At 44.6% G+C, this 17,842-nt stretch overlaps 1 protein-coding gene across 2 annotated transcripts in view; it reads right to left on the bottom strand.

Moving 5' to 3' along the window:
- Positions 1 to 17,842, bottom strand: part of qtgal (queuosine-tRNA galactosyltransferase) — a 301,592-nt gene that overhangs the window by 262,249 nt on the left and 21,501 nt on the right. For both annotated transcript variants that reach the window (XR_013889124.1, XM_080209035.1), the window contains exon 5: positions 7,585 to 7,650. Coding sequence is in view for 1 of the 2 variants with exons in the window: in XM_080209035.1 (XP_080065161.1) it covers positions 7,585 to 7,650 (66 nt within the window). In the remaining variant the exon portion in view is untranslated. The remainder of the gene's footprint in view (positions 1 to 7,584; positions 7,651 to 17,842) is intronic.

Raw genomic sequence — 17,842 nt, 5'->3', positions numbered from 1 at the left:
GAGATTGCAGAGCTCCGGGACGCAGAGGGATCTGGGTGTCCTCATGTATCAATCACGAAAGGCTAGTACACAGGTGCAGCAAATGATTAGGAAAGCTCACAGAATATTATCATTTATTGTGAGGAGAATTGATTACACAAGTCGGGAAGTTATGCTTCAATCGTATCAGGCACATCGGGAGTACTGTGTACAATATTGCTCTCCTTACATAAGGAAAGATGTAAATGTGTTAGCAGCTCAGACAAGGTTTGCTAGACTAATGCCTGGAACGAACTGGTTGTCTTATGAAGAAAGATTGGACAGGCTAGGCTCACGTTCACTGCAGCTTAGAAGAGTAAGAGACCAAAACCTTTAAAATCTTGAGGAGTCTTGGCAGGTTGGACACGGAGAGGATGCTTCCTCTTATCCGAGAATCTAGAACTAGGAGTTACTGTTTAAAAATAAAGGGTCGTTCATTTAAGATAGAAAGTAGAACTTTTTTTTCCTCTTAGAACTGAGCATCTTTGGAACTCACTTCTGCAAAAGATGGTGGAAGCAGAGCCTTTGAACATTTTTAAGGCAAGGCTAAATAAACTTGACTAACAGGGAAAGAATTGCTACAGTGTAAAAGGGGACCATTCGGCCCATCAAGTCTGCACTGACCACTATTCCACCCAGCCCTATCCTTGTAGCTCCATATATTTACCTTACGAGTACCATGACACTAAGGGGCAATTCAACATGACCAATTGACCTAATCCACATATCTTTAGACAGTGGGAGGAAACCGGAGCACCCGGAGAAAACCCACGCAGACATGGAGAGAATATGCAGACTCCACACAGACAGTGACCCAAGCAGGGAATCAGACCTGGGACCCTGGTGCTGTGAGACAGCAGTGCTAACCACAGTGCCAAGGTTATTGGGGTAGGCAGGAAGGTTGTCATTAGAGCAGCCACAGCCTTACTGAATGAAGGAGCAAGCTTGACGGGCTGAGTGGACTACCCCTGCTCTTAGTTTGTATATTTGTACAAACAGAATAATCTGGAAATACTCAGGTCAGGCAGCATCTGTGGAGAGAGAAATAAGAGGAGTCAATGCTTCAGGTCTGCGAAACAATCTGATTCACAGACGAGGCAACAGAAATGGGAAGAAGCGGACAACTTTCCGAGATTCAACCATAAAGCTGTGGGAGAGTGCCAAATAGATTAGAAACATAACACTGGCCTAATCTGACCCCACAGCATGGCTGGACAGAAACCAGGAGTAATGGAGTAAACTGAAAGGGAACCAGAGCGGTATAAAAACGATGCAATTCAAATCAATCCAGCAGCTAGAAAAGGCAGGAGGATGAAAGGCAATGAACTGACAAAAAGATGATAGATAAATGCAAAAAAAGGGGCTAGTTTAGAAAAATAGAATATACTTACAATAATTATATCTGTAGTCCTTTTTATTCTTTCATGGGATGTATTTAAGGCTGTATTGACTGCTTTTATCAAGATAATAATGCAATACGATGCAACATGATAAAAATAAATGCTAGACCAGATTTTGTTGCCCATCCCTCGGGTATCTCGGCCATTTGTTAAAACGTCAACCGCATTGCTGTGGCTCTGGAGTCACATGTAGACCAGAACAGATAAGGGCAGAACATTTCCTTCCCTAAAGGACATTGGTGAACCACACAGGCTTTTACGACAATCGACAATCACCATTAGACTGTAAATTCCAGATTCATCATAAAATCCCTACAGTGCAGGAGGAGGCCATTTAGCCCATCAAGTCTGCACTGACCACAATCCCATCCTATCTCTGTAGTCTCATGTATTTACCCTGCTAGTCCCCCTGACATTAAGGGGCAACTTATCATGGCCAATCAACCTAACCTGCACATCTTTGGACTGTGGGAGAAAACTGGAGCACCCAGAGGAAACCCATGCAGACACAAGGAGAATGTACAACTCCACACAAAGTGACCCAAGCTGGGAATTGAACCCGGGTCCTGGCGCTGTGGGGCAGCAGTGCTAACCACTGTGTCACCGTGCCGCCCTGATTTATATTGAATTCAAATTTCACCATCTGCCGTGGTGAGATTTGAACCCTGGTCTTACCTGTAAAGACGCGCATTCCAACGACTATTTAGTAAATTGAGTTTACATCTTTATATGCCCTGTTTGCAAACAGAACTCCCACTTACCTGCTGAAGGAGCAGCACTCCGAAAGCTAGTGACTTGTGCTACCAAATAAACCTGTTGGACTTTAACCTGGTGTTGTGAAATTTCTTAGTGTGTTTTCCCCAGCCCAACGCCGACATCTCCGCATCTTGAAAATATATCCCCATTCCTTCACTGTCAATGGGTCAAAATCCTGGCACTTCCTCCCCAACAGCACTGTGACTCTACCACATGGACTGCAGCGGTTCAAGAGGCAGCTCACCACCGCCTTATCAAGGACAACTGGGGACAGGCAATAAACTCTGGTCTAGCCAGTGATGCCCACATCCCTTGAATAAATAAAAGAACAAAAATAACATTCATGGTCCAACACCATAGATGCCACTGTATATTTCATCATAAAAACAGGAACTCGGAACTGATCTGGGGCTCCCCACAATTTCAAAAGAGTGCAGATTATCTATAAATTTGCAGCTTCAGAAGGAAGTTATATTTTTACAAACATGCCAACCAGCAGCTGGCATTAGCCCCTTGAACCTACTCCACCATCCTTAAGATCGTGACTGACCTGATTATAACCTTAACTCCACATTCACCCTCCAACCCCCCCCAACCACCTTACCCTCTTGCTTATCCAGAATCTATCTAGCTCTGCCTTTAAAATATTTGAAGACTGCTTTCACTGCCTTTTGACGGTGCAAGTTCCAGCAACTCAAGCCCCCTCTAAATAGGCACAGAAAGCTGTGGTTGTGCTGTTAGGAGATGCACGTTTGAAATGTGCAACTCTGCAAATAAATGTAAAGAATGGCTCCAATTCTATCCTTCACCAACAGGGTGTCTGGATTCAAACAACTGCAACGGGCGGTTTGAATAAACATGGCACTGATGAGAAAGTCAAATGCCAATTAAAGGATGACTTACTGTCATGGCCATTGGTGTTGTGAAGACCTCAAAAACACATGGGAAACCTTCTGAAGTTTTGTCAAAACTTCACTAACACTTGAACAAAATTTCTTCTGCAAATTCTGAGGACGTTACCAAAACAGAGTCAGTCTGCGCTACACTGCTACTGGACATCAAGAGGAGAAAGGGCGTGCTTGGAGTACTGAAGGCCCCCTTTGGATAGGCAAGAACATGAAGCCAGGCAGAGCATCTGTTGCTTTTAAGCAGAGGGACAGGAGGGCGGCTGGCATCCTTCCCCATGATGGTGGAGTAGGCTCAAGGGACTAACGCCAGCTCCTGGTTGGTATATTTGTAGAAATATAATTTCCCTCTGAAGCTGCAAATTTATGGATAATCTTTTCAAATTGTGAGGAACCTTGGATCAGTTCTGAGTTCCTGTTTTTCTGATGAAATATACCACAGTGGCATCTATGGTGTTGGACCATGGATGTTTTTCCTTCTTTGTGCAGATACCCTGCCACCGTTGGATCTCCTTGGCAAGGATCTCCAGTACCATATCTGAAAACCTGTGTTCCCTCCATGTCAGTCCTTGAGGCAGCTTGCGCCAATGCTGTTGCGTCAACAAACTTCACATGCTCAAGTGAAAATGGGTGTGAGGAATCTACATCGACTGCTCCATGAAAATTGCGTCCAAACCAGCGCTTAAGTGCTGAACCTGCAGCCGTCTGTTTAACACGAAAACAATTGGCAACCCAATATTCGAAATAAGTGCCCTTTAAGAAACAGCAACGAAGTTTGCATGTCAGCACCCAGATACCCTTCACAAAAATGAAATCATTGGAAAAGAACCAGTGACTTCTTTACTCTTTTCTTTGTTTCCATTGATCAGAATTCTTCAAAAAGAGAGAGTGGCAATGACATCACCCAGATTGGAAGATGAGAGCCGAATCCACATCAATAGAGACAAGGCGACCCACGTTGTTTCATCTGTCTCACTCACTCTGTCTCGAGCTCAATGGTTTCACAAACAACAACTATCCGTAACGCACTCACTGTGACGTTAGTGCACCTTTAGGGAAGACTTTTATATATTAAAAAAAAACATGATTTCTGCCGCTCTCTCAGCTTCAGCTGATGTCACGTCTTATCGGCTTGACTGGAGGAGATATCTTCTTATTGCTACTTCAATAGCTTAAATGGGGGTTGTTTATGTTTACTCTGGGATTGGTTTTATAGCCGTGCATTGTTAGGAGGGAGGTCATAGTTTCTGGTCAGGATTTCTTTCTTCCTAGGAAGTTGAAGGTTTCATTTTATGTTTTGGCTTGGCAGCAGTGTTTTAGTTTACAGTCTCTCACTCTCTCCCCCTGGTTTCTGCTGTTTAGTTGAAAACCTTCCTGGAGTAGGAAATCTGCTGTTGGTAGCTTGCCTGGAGTCCCTGGTGTTTTGGGAAGCTGTTCTGAGTTTATCCAGAGAACTGAGACTTCATCCACAGAGTTCTCAAGTCTAGTATCACGTGAGCATTAGTCTTTGCTGTGTTAAAAGGTTTTGCCTATGGGCAAGGATTTGGCTTGATTGGGACACGTTAGATGTCTTTGTTAAGAGGTTATACGTTACAATGGTTATTCTGTTTCTTATTTGTAACTGATGAGCGTTCTTGCTAATTTTCTTGCTGTGCATGTTCACTATATTCTTAAGTAAACTTTGTTTGATTAAAAAGCTCCCTGGTGGGTCATTTGAATCATACCTGAACTGAAACAAATCACGCTTATCCTAGCCAAATTCAAAAGACAAAACCTATGATCCAGGCGGGCTCCACAAGACACTTTGGTTCAGGTCAGAAATTCCATAGGCCCCCGGGAGCGCACTCACCGGCTGGCCGACTGGCCTCCTCTCCCCCCCCTGCCGGAGCGCACTTGCTGGCTGGCCAGCGCCCTCCAGAGCGCACTCACATTCCCAGTTCTCCTGTACAGCCAGCTCCTGAACGAGCCTCTTCCAGTCTTTTCTAATTCAGCTTCCAGTTTTATCTGACCACACCTTCCTGGAGATATCTGTCCGATATGAAAGACCCTATTTAAATGCATAAAGCTGTTGCAATAAAATGTTCCAAGCAACCTTGAACTTCTGAAGAGTAGGAGAATCAGGAACACTGACCAAAAGCCCATTTGAAAAGTTCAGAGATTTTCAGGGGAAAAATAAAGACAGGTAAATAGGGGAAAATGGGTCCGCAAGGGGAGATGTGAATGGGAAAGATAGAAAAGTTAAATGATAATCTTTTGTAACCAATTTTGGATTTTTTTTAAAAAAAGATATTGCTGTATTATGCATGTTGGGGCATAGCCCCTTTAAGGGAATGGGTCATGTGACCTCAGGTGTGGGGTGAGCTGTGAGTAGTCAACATTTTGGGGTGTGCAGCGAGTAGACTGAATAAAGAGCTGTTTCCTGACGCCTGACTGTGGTGTAGTTATTGAAGAGAAGCCTCAGTACAACAGGATTTAACACTGTCTATGCTCACAATTTCAGTCACACAATGCAGAGCCTTTGCTGATCTATTCTTATCCTATTCAAGCTTCGCTTGTGTCCTGCCATATTATCAGAAGTATTAGGGCAAACTGAAGCCACGCACAGCAAACTGTCACCACTCCTCAGATTACTTCCGTGGACCCTATTGTAGGAACTAATTTTAATCTTGCTGCAATGGAAAAGAAAAAAGTCAACTCACTGCATTGAGATAACACTTGGCAGCAACCTGCCTATAGAAACCATAACTACAGGAAGGAAAGACTCACTGAATAGAGATCAGAGTACCTCACTTCTCTATTGCCTCAGTGCACCAAAGGCCAGAGATATAGAGATTTACAAGAAATTAGGATATGCCTGACCTATTTAAAAGGCCAAGAGCTCAGAGCATGCTTGTAGCCTCAGCAGATGCAAGTGGTGACTCATTCATACGTTTCAAGTGTAGTAGATCAATTATTGCAAATAAAGCAGCTTGGCAGCATTTAACCACATCGTGGACACTATATAAATGCAAGTTGTTCTAACACAATTTCCTCTGTAAATCGGGCTGCATTGGGAAGGTGCTAGCATAAATCAATGTTCTTTAAGTAAAGAATGTAAATAATTCTAATGCAATTTTTGAGTCACTTTTACAAGACTCTTAATGGTTGCTTGCGAATCTGGGCCTATGCTGCGCAGATGTAAAGATCCTTGTGCAGAACGTTCCCGTCCCGCCTGCCATGGGAATCGAACGTGGACAGGTCACGAGCCATGCAAAGGTCTGTTGAGCTTGGGCAGGATTTTCTGGACTTGGGGAGAGCCCAGCTGGAAAATCCCGCCCCCGATTTCCACTCGCCGCAGAAGGATAGATTTCTCTCCCTCCTGGGAAGGTTGGTAAGATGGGTTGTGCTGGTTCTGAAGACTGTGGCGCGCAGAGAGGGCGGGGAGATCGGAACGAGAAGCGATACTACTGTCAAGTCTATGGCCTCTAATTTTTTTGAGAGCATGTTATCTTTGGGGTTTTGCTCTGGAAGGATTGGGGGACTGCTACATCGGTACACAGTGCGTCGTGCAGGATTTCTTTTCGCTGGAATGTTAAGGGGCAAAAAAATGGAAACCACACAGGAAGGCAGCGGCCAATTGCAACAAATTGGAATGGCGGGGAAGAAAGACACTGAGGCAAAGAAGAAATAAAAGCAAACAGAAAATGGTAGCAATACACAGCAGGTCAGTCAATGTCCGTGGGGAAATAAACAAAATTAACCCTCTCAAGTCACTGAATCATAAATTCCCTACAGTGCAGGAGGCCATTCGGCCTAGCAGGTCTGCATCAACTCTGAGTATCCCACCCAGCCCCTATCCCTGTAACCCCACACGATCATCGCACTAATTCCCCCCAATCTACACACCTTGGGACAATCTAGCATGGCTAATCCACCTAATCTGCACATCTTTGGGAGCACGGGAGGAAACCCATGCAGACATGGGGAGAATGTACAAACTCCACACAGACAGTGACCCAAGGCTGGAATTGAACCCAGGATCCATGGTCTTTTGTCTGAAAAGAAAATCTGACAGATGCAGTGAGCACAGCAAAGTTGACTATCACAAAAGACACAGATGTTTGTAAGCGATTAAAAATATCAAACTGCAGCCAGGAGCTATTGCTATCAAACAAACTTTGACCCTGATTATCTTTGTGCCTTCGGGAGGATTGGGGTCGCTGATAAAATTAGGAAAATTAAAGCACCCAAAGCCATCGTACACAGGCCATACGAAGTGAAACCTCAGGCCTTCCAGTTTCCACCATGTTCATAGCAAAACTGCAAGCAGTGGGGATAACGAGAGGGTAAGTTCACCAACCCTGGTGCTCCCAGTGCAGAGATGGATTTAGAGGATCTAAGGGGGGGCTGCAAGCACAGATTGTCTGGTCTGTGCTCTTTGAGATGCAGGATCTGAATTTTGCCACGCATTTCTCATTGTGAAAGCGATACGACGGTCAAGGGATCTGGTCAGTTTTAGTACTTACACAATTGGTGTGAATAATGGCAGCTTCATACTGCAGCCTCACTCTCTGCGGCATCATGACATCATCCTGCAACATAAAACACATGTTTATTTAGCATCAGCAGGTTATTCTCTCTGTAAATAGGCCAGAACAGTTTCATGACTTGGTTCCCCTACACCACAACAGTCACCACATTTCAAAGGTACTTCACTGGCTGAAGCCATGAAAAATGCTGTACAGACGCAAGTAACTCCCTTTCTTCCTTACTCTTTACAGATAAGTGGACCGTTATCAAAGCAGGAGAGAGGAAGCCCCAAGTCCAGATCCAGCAAATTGGCACAACCAATGAAGTGTTTGTACCTACTTAAAATAACAATGCAATTGATGGTCAAAAGTTTACCATGTAAATTATTCTTAGTGGGCTTTGGTTGCGTCCTACATCCAAAATGAGTCAACCTTTAATTACAAACAACGAACAACACAGCACAGGAAACAGGCCCTTCAGCCCAACAAGCCAACAACTAGTGATTGAGAAACCCATTTTCTCCCCCCGATATCTACACTCTATCCACTGACCATTCCTATCAGCTGGGGATGGAATGTAAAGTATAAAACAAATAGTCTGCCATCATATCATCTGCCAGCACCTTCCAAACCTGCCCACCTCTACCATTTAGATGGACAATAGAAGTAGACGCATGGAAACACCATCACCTGAAAGCTCCCCTCTAAGCACTCAGCCGGCTGCCTTGGAACTATATCACCGTTCCTTCACAGCTGCTGGGTCAAAATCCTGGAATTCCCTCCCTGACAGCACTGTGGGTGTACCTACACTATATGGATTGCAGTGGTACAAGGTAGCAGCTTGCCACCACCTTCTCAAAGGCAATAAAAATTGCCAGAATCTCATGAACCGGACTGGTTCAAAACAAAAAAAAATTAAACGACTCCTGCACATTAATTTTGTCAAGGGGGTAGAATCATTGTGCCAGGAATTCCTCATTTAATTTCCTGGATCGACCAACTACAGCCTTTGTCTGCAAATCCTGCTGTAATATCTGCAGGTCAGATCTACCGAGTTTCCACATGGCACGTTTTATACTTCTATAAAGTGGGCTTCCCATTTTTAGCTTCGGTTTCATTTTCAGCAACAGCAAACCGTGATCTGCCCCACAGCACTGCTAGATTTGCATTTTTGAGCCTCTATAAATCACCCACACCCTAAATCTTTCTCTTCCTCTTTTTATTTCCATCCCGTCCCCTAAAAAAAGTGCCAATTCACACAAAAGTTGTGACTCAGGTGTGGTCATTCATGCATTGGGCCCCTCCTAGAAATGACAGTCCAAACTCCTGGCTGGCAGCAAAGCTCTAGGAGCTGAAGCTATTCAAACTTGCCTTCTACAAGGCTGGAGGTCAATGCCACTGAACTCTTTCTGCCCATGTGGGAACATTGAACCATCCTGCAGGATTATAAAGATGTCTCCATCTGTACAAGCAAAGGGACGTGGCAATCTTATGACGACCATGGAGGAATCTCATTATTGCAGTTTCAAACAAGAGCGAAGATCCCTATATACAGGCCAAATGCAGGCAATTGATACTAGCTTCGGGGTTTTAAAAAAAAAGGCAGCATGGATAAGTTAGGCCAAAGAGCCCGTTTCCATGTTGTAAACTGCTATAACTCTATTTATGAGCCAACGAAATAGTGTTTGTAGCCAGACAGCTCCAGGAGAAATGTCAAACACAGAGTACAGACCTCCACATCACGTCTGTTGACTTAAAGAAGGCCTTTGACACAGTCACCGCTGGGGGCTTTTGGGAGGACACAGTAAATAATTTGGCTGCCCTGAGAAAGTTACCACCACAATTTGACTGTTCCATGAAGGTAAACTGACACGTGTTCTAGATGATGGCGAGGTCTTTTGACACATTCTGGGCAGTAATGGAGTTATTCGGGGATACGTGTTAGAGGCAACCCCCTTTAGCATGCTTTTCTCCACTGCTCTCTGATACCTTCCATGATGGTGGCCCTGGCATCAGATATCGCAACATTGGAAAGTTGCTCAATCTAAAACAACCCCAGTCACAAGCCAGAAAGTTGCCAAGGACGTAAATCTCAACTTCCTGTTTGCTGTTGACCATGCATTTTTGCGTCTTCATACAGCCCACACCCTAAATCCTTCTCTTCCTCTTTTTTTTAAAAATTCCCATCACTGCGCCTAAGGAAGTGCCAATGCATGGTTCCACATACGTGGTGCTGGCTCACTGTTGGACATGCAATATAGCATGGACCTGTTAGTTTAATGTTGGCAAGTGCGAGGTGGTCCACTTTGGTAGGAATAATGGTAGGAAGGACTATTACTTATGTGGCGAAAAACTGCAGCAGGCGACGGTGCAGAGGGACCTCGGGGTCCTTGTGCATGAGTCGCAAAAACCCAGCCTGCAGGTGCAGCAGGTGGTCAGGAAGGCAAATGGGATGCTGGCCTTCATAGCGAGGGGGATTGAATATAAAAGTAGGGAGGTCTTGCTGCAGCTGTATAGGGCACTGGTGAGGCCGCAGCTGGAGTACTGTGTGCAGTTTTGGTCGCCGCACTTACGCAAGGATATTTTGGCCTTGGAGGGAGTGCAGAGGAGGTTTACTAGGCTGATGCCGGAGTTGAAGGGGTTGAGCTATGAGGAGAGGCTGAATAAACTAGGCTTGTACTCGTTAGAGTTTAGAAGAATGAGGGGAGATCTCATTGAGGCATACAAGATGATGAATGGGATGGATAGGATAGAAGTGGAGAGACTCTTCCCGCTCAGAAAGGACAGTAGGACTAGGGGGCACAGCCTCAAGATAAAGGGGGAGGGGGGGGGCAGTTTAGAATGGAGTTGAGGAGGAACTTCTTCACTCAAAAGGGTGGTGAATCTCTGGAATTCTCTGCCCGTTGAAGTGGTGGAGGCTGCCTCGCTCAATATTTTTAACACGCGGGTTGATGGGTTTTTGATAAGGGGATTAAGGGTTATGGGGAGAGGGCGGGAATGTGGAACTGAGCCACGACAGATCAGCCATGATCTTATTGAATGGCGGGGCAGGCTCGAAGGGCTAGATGGCCTACTCCTGCTCCTATTTCTTATGTTCTTATGTTCGCCAACACATGCAAAACTTTCAGCCTTATGACCAGCACAAAGAAAACTGAAGGAACAAACCAGTCAGCTCCAGGACAGCCCCATCTCAAGCTTCAGCCCATGACCAAAACCTATCAGTTTTGGATAAATTCACTTATCTCGGCAGCACATTCAGGCTGTCCATATTGACGATAAGAATCATACAGGAATTGCCAGAGAGAGTGCAGCCTTCAGCAGACTTTGAGCATCGGCTGGGAGTGAAGAGGGGCAAGTCTGACTGCCAAAAGGTCCATTGAGCAACAGTCCTGTTTGCCAGTGGTGGTTTACACTTAAGTCTTGGTCTGCGTACCAATATCATGCCAAGAAGCTCAACCATTTACACCTCAGCTGTTTTTGGAAGCTTCCGAATAACAGATGGCAAGATAAATTACTAGATGCTGAGGTGCTCACCCAAGCTGGCATTGCCAAACAACCACACCATATTGAGACAGTCACAACTGAGTTGGGCTAATCATGCAATTAGAACGCCTGACACTTATGCACCAAACAAATCTTCTGTGCAGAGCTTTAGTCTGGGGTGCAATCTCATGGCAGTCAAAGGAGACACTACAAGCTTTCACGTAGCAGTTTTAACATTGACTTCAAGTCCTGGGAGAAGCTCATCCAGGGATCTAATTGTAAAAGCTGGGTCTGGCAGGGGTGGTATTTGAAGTCTGTGCCCTGGGGTGCTGGTCGTTCTGGGAGGGTCTGGCAGGCTCAAGGTGGGTGGAGGGGGTGGGGATTGTGTGGACATGCTGTTCTTATGGTCTCATCAGCACCACCTCTCCCCTGTGGTTAAGATAGCCCCTTCCCCCCATTCCATTACCCCACCACCCAATTCTCACCCACCCCCCTCCCAAAAACCATCCTTTCTGAACCCCTCCTACCCCATTTCTCTCACCGTAGCAACTCCCTACGTGCCCATTGTGATCGTACCAAACAGGTGAACAATGTTATCTTCACCTCAATGGATGCTCAAGATTAAAGAACAACAATGTCAATGGGACTGCATTTTTACCAATAGCACACAGGTGAATTCAGTGCCAGGGTGGGGGGGGTGTTTGAGTTGACAAGCAGGAAGAGAAAAGGTTCACAACGTGGATTTGTTACAGGGCCCTGAGTGCTATGGCAGCACAGTGGTTGGCACTGCCACCACACAGCACCAGGGACCCGAGTTCGATTCCTGGCTTGGGTCACCGTCTGTGTGAAGTTTGCACATTCTCTACGTGTCCGCGTGGGTTTCCTCCAGGTGCTCCGGTTCCCTCCCAGTCAGAAAGACGCGCAGGTTAGGTGCGTTGGCCCAAACAGGTGCCAGAGTGTGGCGACTAGGGGATTTTCACAGTAACTTCATTGCAGTGTTAATGCAAGTCTGCTTGTGACATTAATAAATAATCTTTTAAAAACGTTAATCTGAGTACATCTCACAGCAACATGGTAATGAAACCTTCTGGCTGAGATGTAAACATTGCCCAGGTCACACAGGACAGAACTGTTCTTTACTGAATAGTGCCACGGGATTTTTTTTAAATACTGAAAAGCAATTGGGTCCTGGGCTTGACATCTCATCAAAGAACAGCAGCACCTCCAGCAACAGCACAAGGTCCTTTTTGCTGCACTGGAGAGCCAACGTATTGTCTGTACTCAAGATCCTGGACTCGGACTTGAACCCACAACCTTCTGTTTCAGAGGCGAATGTAGTAGCAACCAAACAACAGTTGACACCATGGCAAGTCTGCTCATTCGGCAGGGTGAAATAAATTTCCAAGGAGGTGACATTATTGGGACAGAAACAATGTGGAGTACTCAGGGTCGATTTGGACGCTACAATTGCAGCTGCTCTCTCTCTCTAGCAACATTTTTGGTCACATTCCATTGTTGCTGAATGGTCAGAAAGACAAGTTGTACAGAGTTAATCACATAGTAAATTACAACTCGGGATACAGTTTTTAAATACTTTGATTCCCCTGAAGGGGTGTCCACTAGAACAGCCCAGAACCACATAAACAAGTAAAACCGGAGCTCAGAAGCTGCAAGCTTTGGCAGACAAATACTTAACATCTCAAATCAGAGAATTCCTACAGTGCAGAAGATGACTATTTGGCCCATTGGGGTTGCACCGACCACAATCTTACCCAGGTCCTATCGCGGCATCCCCACATATTTACCCTTCTAATCCCCTTGACGCTAAGGGGCAATTTCACGGCCAGTCAACCTAACCTGCACATTTTTGGACTGTGGGAGGAAACCCACACAACCACAGGGAGAAGGCGTGTGTGTGGAGTTTGCACAGTCACCCAAGGTCAGAATTGAACCAGGATCCCTGGCGCTGAGGCCACCATGCCGCCCACTACACTATATTTTTTAGCCTATATATTTAGGCAAAACTTTAAACTATTTGAAATTAAAAGACAAAATTAAAATGCCAGACAAAAGGATTGTCGTACAATGCACTGAGCGCCCCTGCGGCAATATCACTGCTCCTATTTATAGACTTTAAAGGTGAATTATTTAACTGTAAACTTCACACCGAATGTCACAAAAGTCAGTTGCATCAAATATGTAACAATACTACTTTTCAGATACAAGGATTTCTACATTCTGGAGAGAAACCACTCTACAGATCAAAGTTTGACAGCTAACTGCAGGGTAGAACTTGTGGTTCTGGTATTAATTACAATGGAGCTGCCAACTGAGTGTGACTCCGAAAGTAAAAGAGGAAAGTCAGGTAAGTGGCAGCATGGCACCCAAACCAGTCTACATTCCGAGTAAGGGCAATGGGCTCTGGTTTGAAATGCTGTTAATTTCTTTAAAAAACTCATTTTTACAGGTTTCACCCAATCTTAAGGAAGTTATGTTTCACAAAAAGATTGTCACTGTATTAATAATCCAGAAGTCCAGGCTAATGCTGGGGGGGACATGAGTTCAACTCCCACCATGGCCACTGGTGGAGTTAAAATCAATTAAGGAATCCATACAACACAAGGAAGAAAGAAAAGCCCTAGCTAGCAAGGGAGAAAGGTGATACTTCAGAAATAGGCTGCAGTGGCCTTTTACAATCCTGCACTTTTCTGAAGTTCTAAATTTTTTTTGTTTAATGCTTTTTCACAGGTGAGACCATGTTCTGGTTAAATGTTAGCCCAGAGCAAAGAGGGTGCTTCCAATGCTGGCTGATTTAATCTTCCCTCTTACTACTTTACACCACACCTTTTGCCATTCTGATAGCCGCTCTAGCAGGGAAACAGAGCAAAGGGTTAGGTGGTCTATTGTCAAATGCAATTTCAGCATGGCTAAGGCAAAAAAACAAATACATAGGGAAAGATAGAAACTAAAATAACAAAAGCAAGTCGCAAATGTAATCCTCTGCCCTCTGAAGATAGAAGAACGATGCCACATCGATAAGAGTTAACTTTGGACAATCTGGTGCTCATTACTTCTTGCCTGACATTTTGATGCTTCCAGTATTGAGTGGTCTTTGCCTACAGTTTTTTCTTTCATTGAATGTTTTTTCTCTTCCTCCTTGGTCATCCTCATCTGCTTCCTTGTTGGGGTTTTTTTATTAAGGCTGCTTCAGTGGTTTCTTCTTGCCTCCTTCCCAGCTGGACATCATTTTTCCCTCGCTGTCGCCTTTATGCCCTCTTCATGTGTCACGACCTAAAGACATGCCCCACAGGTCTGATGTTTTTTAAAAACCACTTTTTAAATGGATCCACCAATCTCAAAAAGCACAGCCTCAAACACTGACAGCGCTAACATCCCCGGCACCCGCCCCAACGATGCTCACTTTCCACTGCCCCCTCACATTGTTGTCCATACTCTGAAGCACATTCTCACACAATGTGCAAAAGTGCCTACATGTCACTGATGGCATGATGGTCACGGCAATGTCTGATCACAATCCCTCAGGAATATTTGGAACTGACACCTTCACGGACAGCAAGACAGCTTAGAAATCCAGTCTTGGATATTTAATCACTTCCTGTTTGATTCCAATCTCACGATGCTTGCTGGGATATTGAAGTGTCACTCTTCATGGGCAAGCTGTCATTTATTACTAACTTTACAACTGGTGGCAGGAAAACAGAGGCAGCTTTTAGTGATCAATATTTGTATCAAGTATTAGAAAGAAGATATTAGTTTTAAGTGGGTTTAATTTGGAGTTCCTGTGCAAGCAAGGGTAAACCCATAGTTAGGTTCATGTTAGAGAAAGAGATTTTCTGGTTTTACATCTGCTACGAGAAATCCCAAGTAAATCCATACAGTAAAACCAAGGGAAGTATTACAACCCAAATCTCTGTGGTGCTGGCTATCTAATCCCACTGTCATTGAATCAAGGAGCAGACGGACAGGGTAAAACCAGCAATCAGAAGTGTAAACTTCCTGTATAACAGCCACGGATGCGCACGTCGGGACTTTCTCCAGATTCCAAGGCACATCAGCAATGTAGGTCGAGTTGGAGGTCCCTCCTCACTTTATAAGATTCATTAATTAATTCTGCGACATTAACTATCTTCCTCAAAATGTCCTCTGACAAACTAACCATTACAGATCATGATTTTACTTCCTCGTTTGGATTTAGCACAAAACTGGGAGAGAATTCTTGATGCAACTATAAAGTTAATGACTTCCTACACCCTCATCAACATTGGTCATTTCTGTCTTGTTTTGGACCACATGGCTAAGGCAAAGGAATACAGTTTCATTTTACTTACCAAACTGTGACAAACCCCCCACGAGGTCCGTAGGGAACCACTGATTGATCTTCTTGTGGAGTTTGTTGAATTCTGGTAACAGGCAATGGCCTGCCCAGCTAGAACGCATTACCTGAGCATAGGACTGGGCAGTTCACAGGCTCCTAAGAAATCTGCCCTTTTTGCAGTCTACATCAATTGTCTTAGGCTGCACTCCCTTTTCTGTTGTGTGAACAACCTTTTATTAATGTTTTGTTTGCACTTCAGTCTCACCCTTCTGAACTACAGGCAGCTGGTATGGACTATCTGGTCCTCTACCACAGCCACGTTCATGACCAGGTACCCCAGGACTGGGAGCATGCAAAGTCCACAGTGCCGTTGACATCACTTGTACTCACTGGGCCTTGCAGGAGGCTGGGGTGTATTTTGACCCCTTTAATCACTTTTTGATTTGATGTTTTAAATTTTTTTTTACACTTTGTTTTTTGTTTTGGGCAGTTTCTCTTACTCTCCCCTCAATCTCCTTCCATTTTTACAAAACTGCTTCAAGAAAGTACTGATAGCTCTCAGTGAGTTTATCTAGCTCAATGGAAGGTTGTACTCAGGTAAGAATTTTAAAGAGTCAAATGCCTTTTGTAGGAAATTATTCTCCTCAGCCCTGCTCGTGTTACTTTAAGCACAAATTGACCAAAATGAGAAAGAGGTCTCTCAACCTCCCCCCACCCATCTCAAACTTTCTCTAGTCATCGGTAGCCAAAATTGACAGCACTAATTGATTCTGCTCCTAGTCACACTATGAGCCAGCAGGATGAATCAAAGGAAAATATGGGTGATTTATCCTGACGTGGAACAGAGATATTTATACCAAATCCGAGGATCATACTGTACAGAAGGAAGGTATTTGGCCAACTGTATCTGTGTCAGATCTCTGAAAGGGCTATCCAATTAGTCCCATTCCCTTGCTTTATCCCCAGAATCCTGCAAATGTTCCCTTTTCAAGTACTGATCCAATTCCCTCATCCCAGAAAGGACCTGAATTCCAAAGATGGTGGTCTTGTTACAAACATAAATATCATCATAGATATCATAGAACCCTACAGTGCAGAAAGAGGCCCTTTGGCCCATCGAGTCTGCACTGAACACAGTCCCACCCAGGCCCTACCCCCATATCCCTACATATTATACCCACTAATCCCTCTAACCTATGCATCCCTGGACACCAAGGGGCAATTTCTTAGCATGGCCAATCAACCTAACCCACACATCTTTGGACTGTGGGAGGAAACCCACGCAGACACAAGGAGAATGTGCAAACTCCACACAGACAGTGACCCGAGCCGGGAATCGAACCCAGGACCCTGGAGCTGTGAAGCAGCAGCGCTAACCACTGTGCTACCGTGCCGCCCTTTGGTAATGAAGGGCGTTACCAAACCTTGGTAATGAAGCTCAAATCAGACACTGAGACAAAATTTATCGTTGTGGGAAAAAAATTCCATTTCTGGCAGAAGTTACTGCCTTTTTGAAGGTGGTTGTTGTTGTACAGTCACAACTTTGCTAACATCAACAATACAAACTCTGTGGGCTGAATGGCTTCCATCTGTGCCATGAATGTTTCCATTGTTCCAGTTTACAGATGTCACCCTCTAACCAGAAACAAAGCCTATCAATTCGGAAGCAGCTTCCCTGTCAACAAACGGGTCAATAAACAACCAAAACTGGTCAACATCCACTTGGAAGCTATTTACTTTTCCCCAGAAGGTTCGAAATTCATCACTGCTGCCACAAAAGAGCCTGTGAAAACTTGTAACTACCTGTTGTTTAAAAGCTTGGGTCTCACTGATGTGATGTCCAAGATAGAGCATGAAAGAAAACACTCAAAAAGTTATTCCTCTGTAAACTAGGATGTAACAGTGTACTGAAAGATGTGCCCGCTACAGAGGGTAAAATCCTTTATGCAGAATTGAACATCAACAGGGACCTTTAAACGTGTCCAGATGAGTGTCCCAGCAGGAATCCTGTGCTCATTATCACCTTCCAAATGAGGTCCTGGTCTGGATTGTGGCCATGATGTGGATGTGCTGGCGTTGGACTGGGGTAAACACAGTAAAAAGTCTGACAACACCAGGTTTTAGTCCAACCGATTTATTTGATAGTAAACTCACAAGCTTTCGAGGTTTCCCTCTTCATCAGGTGAATGGAGAGTTCTGGCCTCGGACAGAGCATATAAAGCACAGTTTAGAGATTACTGATTAGAATGCAAATCTTTACACCTAAGCTGCTGTTCAAGTCCTAAAGTGGCTGACAATGTGTGTGGAAGGAGCACTGATCACAGATTAAAGAGATGTGTATTGTCTCCAGACAGCACAGTGAGTGAGGTTTTGCAAACCCAGGCAAGTCACACGGGTTACAGATAGTGTGACATGAACCTAAGATCACTATCTGTA

The sequence above is a fragment of the Carcharhinus amblyrhynchos genome, chromosome 21 (genome assembly GCF_965287045.1).
Source record: "Carcharhinus amblyrhynchos chromosome 21, sCarAmb.v2.hapA, whole genome shotgun sequence".
NCBI lineage: Eukaryota > Metazoa > Chordata > Chondrichthyes > Carcharhiniformes > Carcharhinidae > Carcharhinus > Carcharhinus amblyrhynchos.
This window is presented reverse-complemented; position numbering and strand designations above follow the sequence as displayed.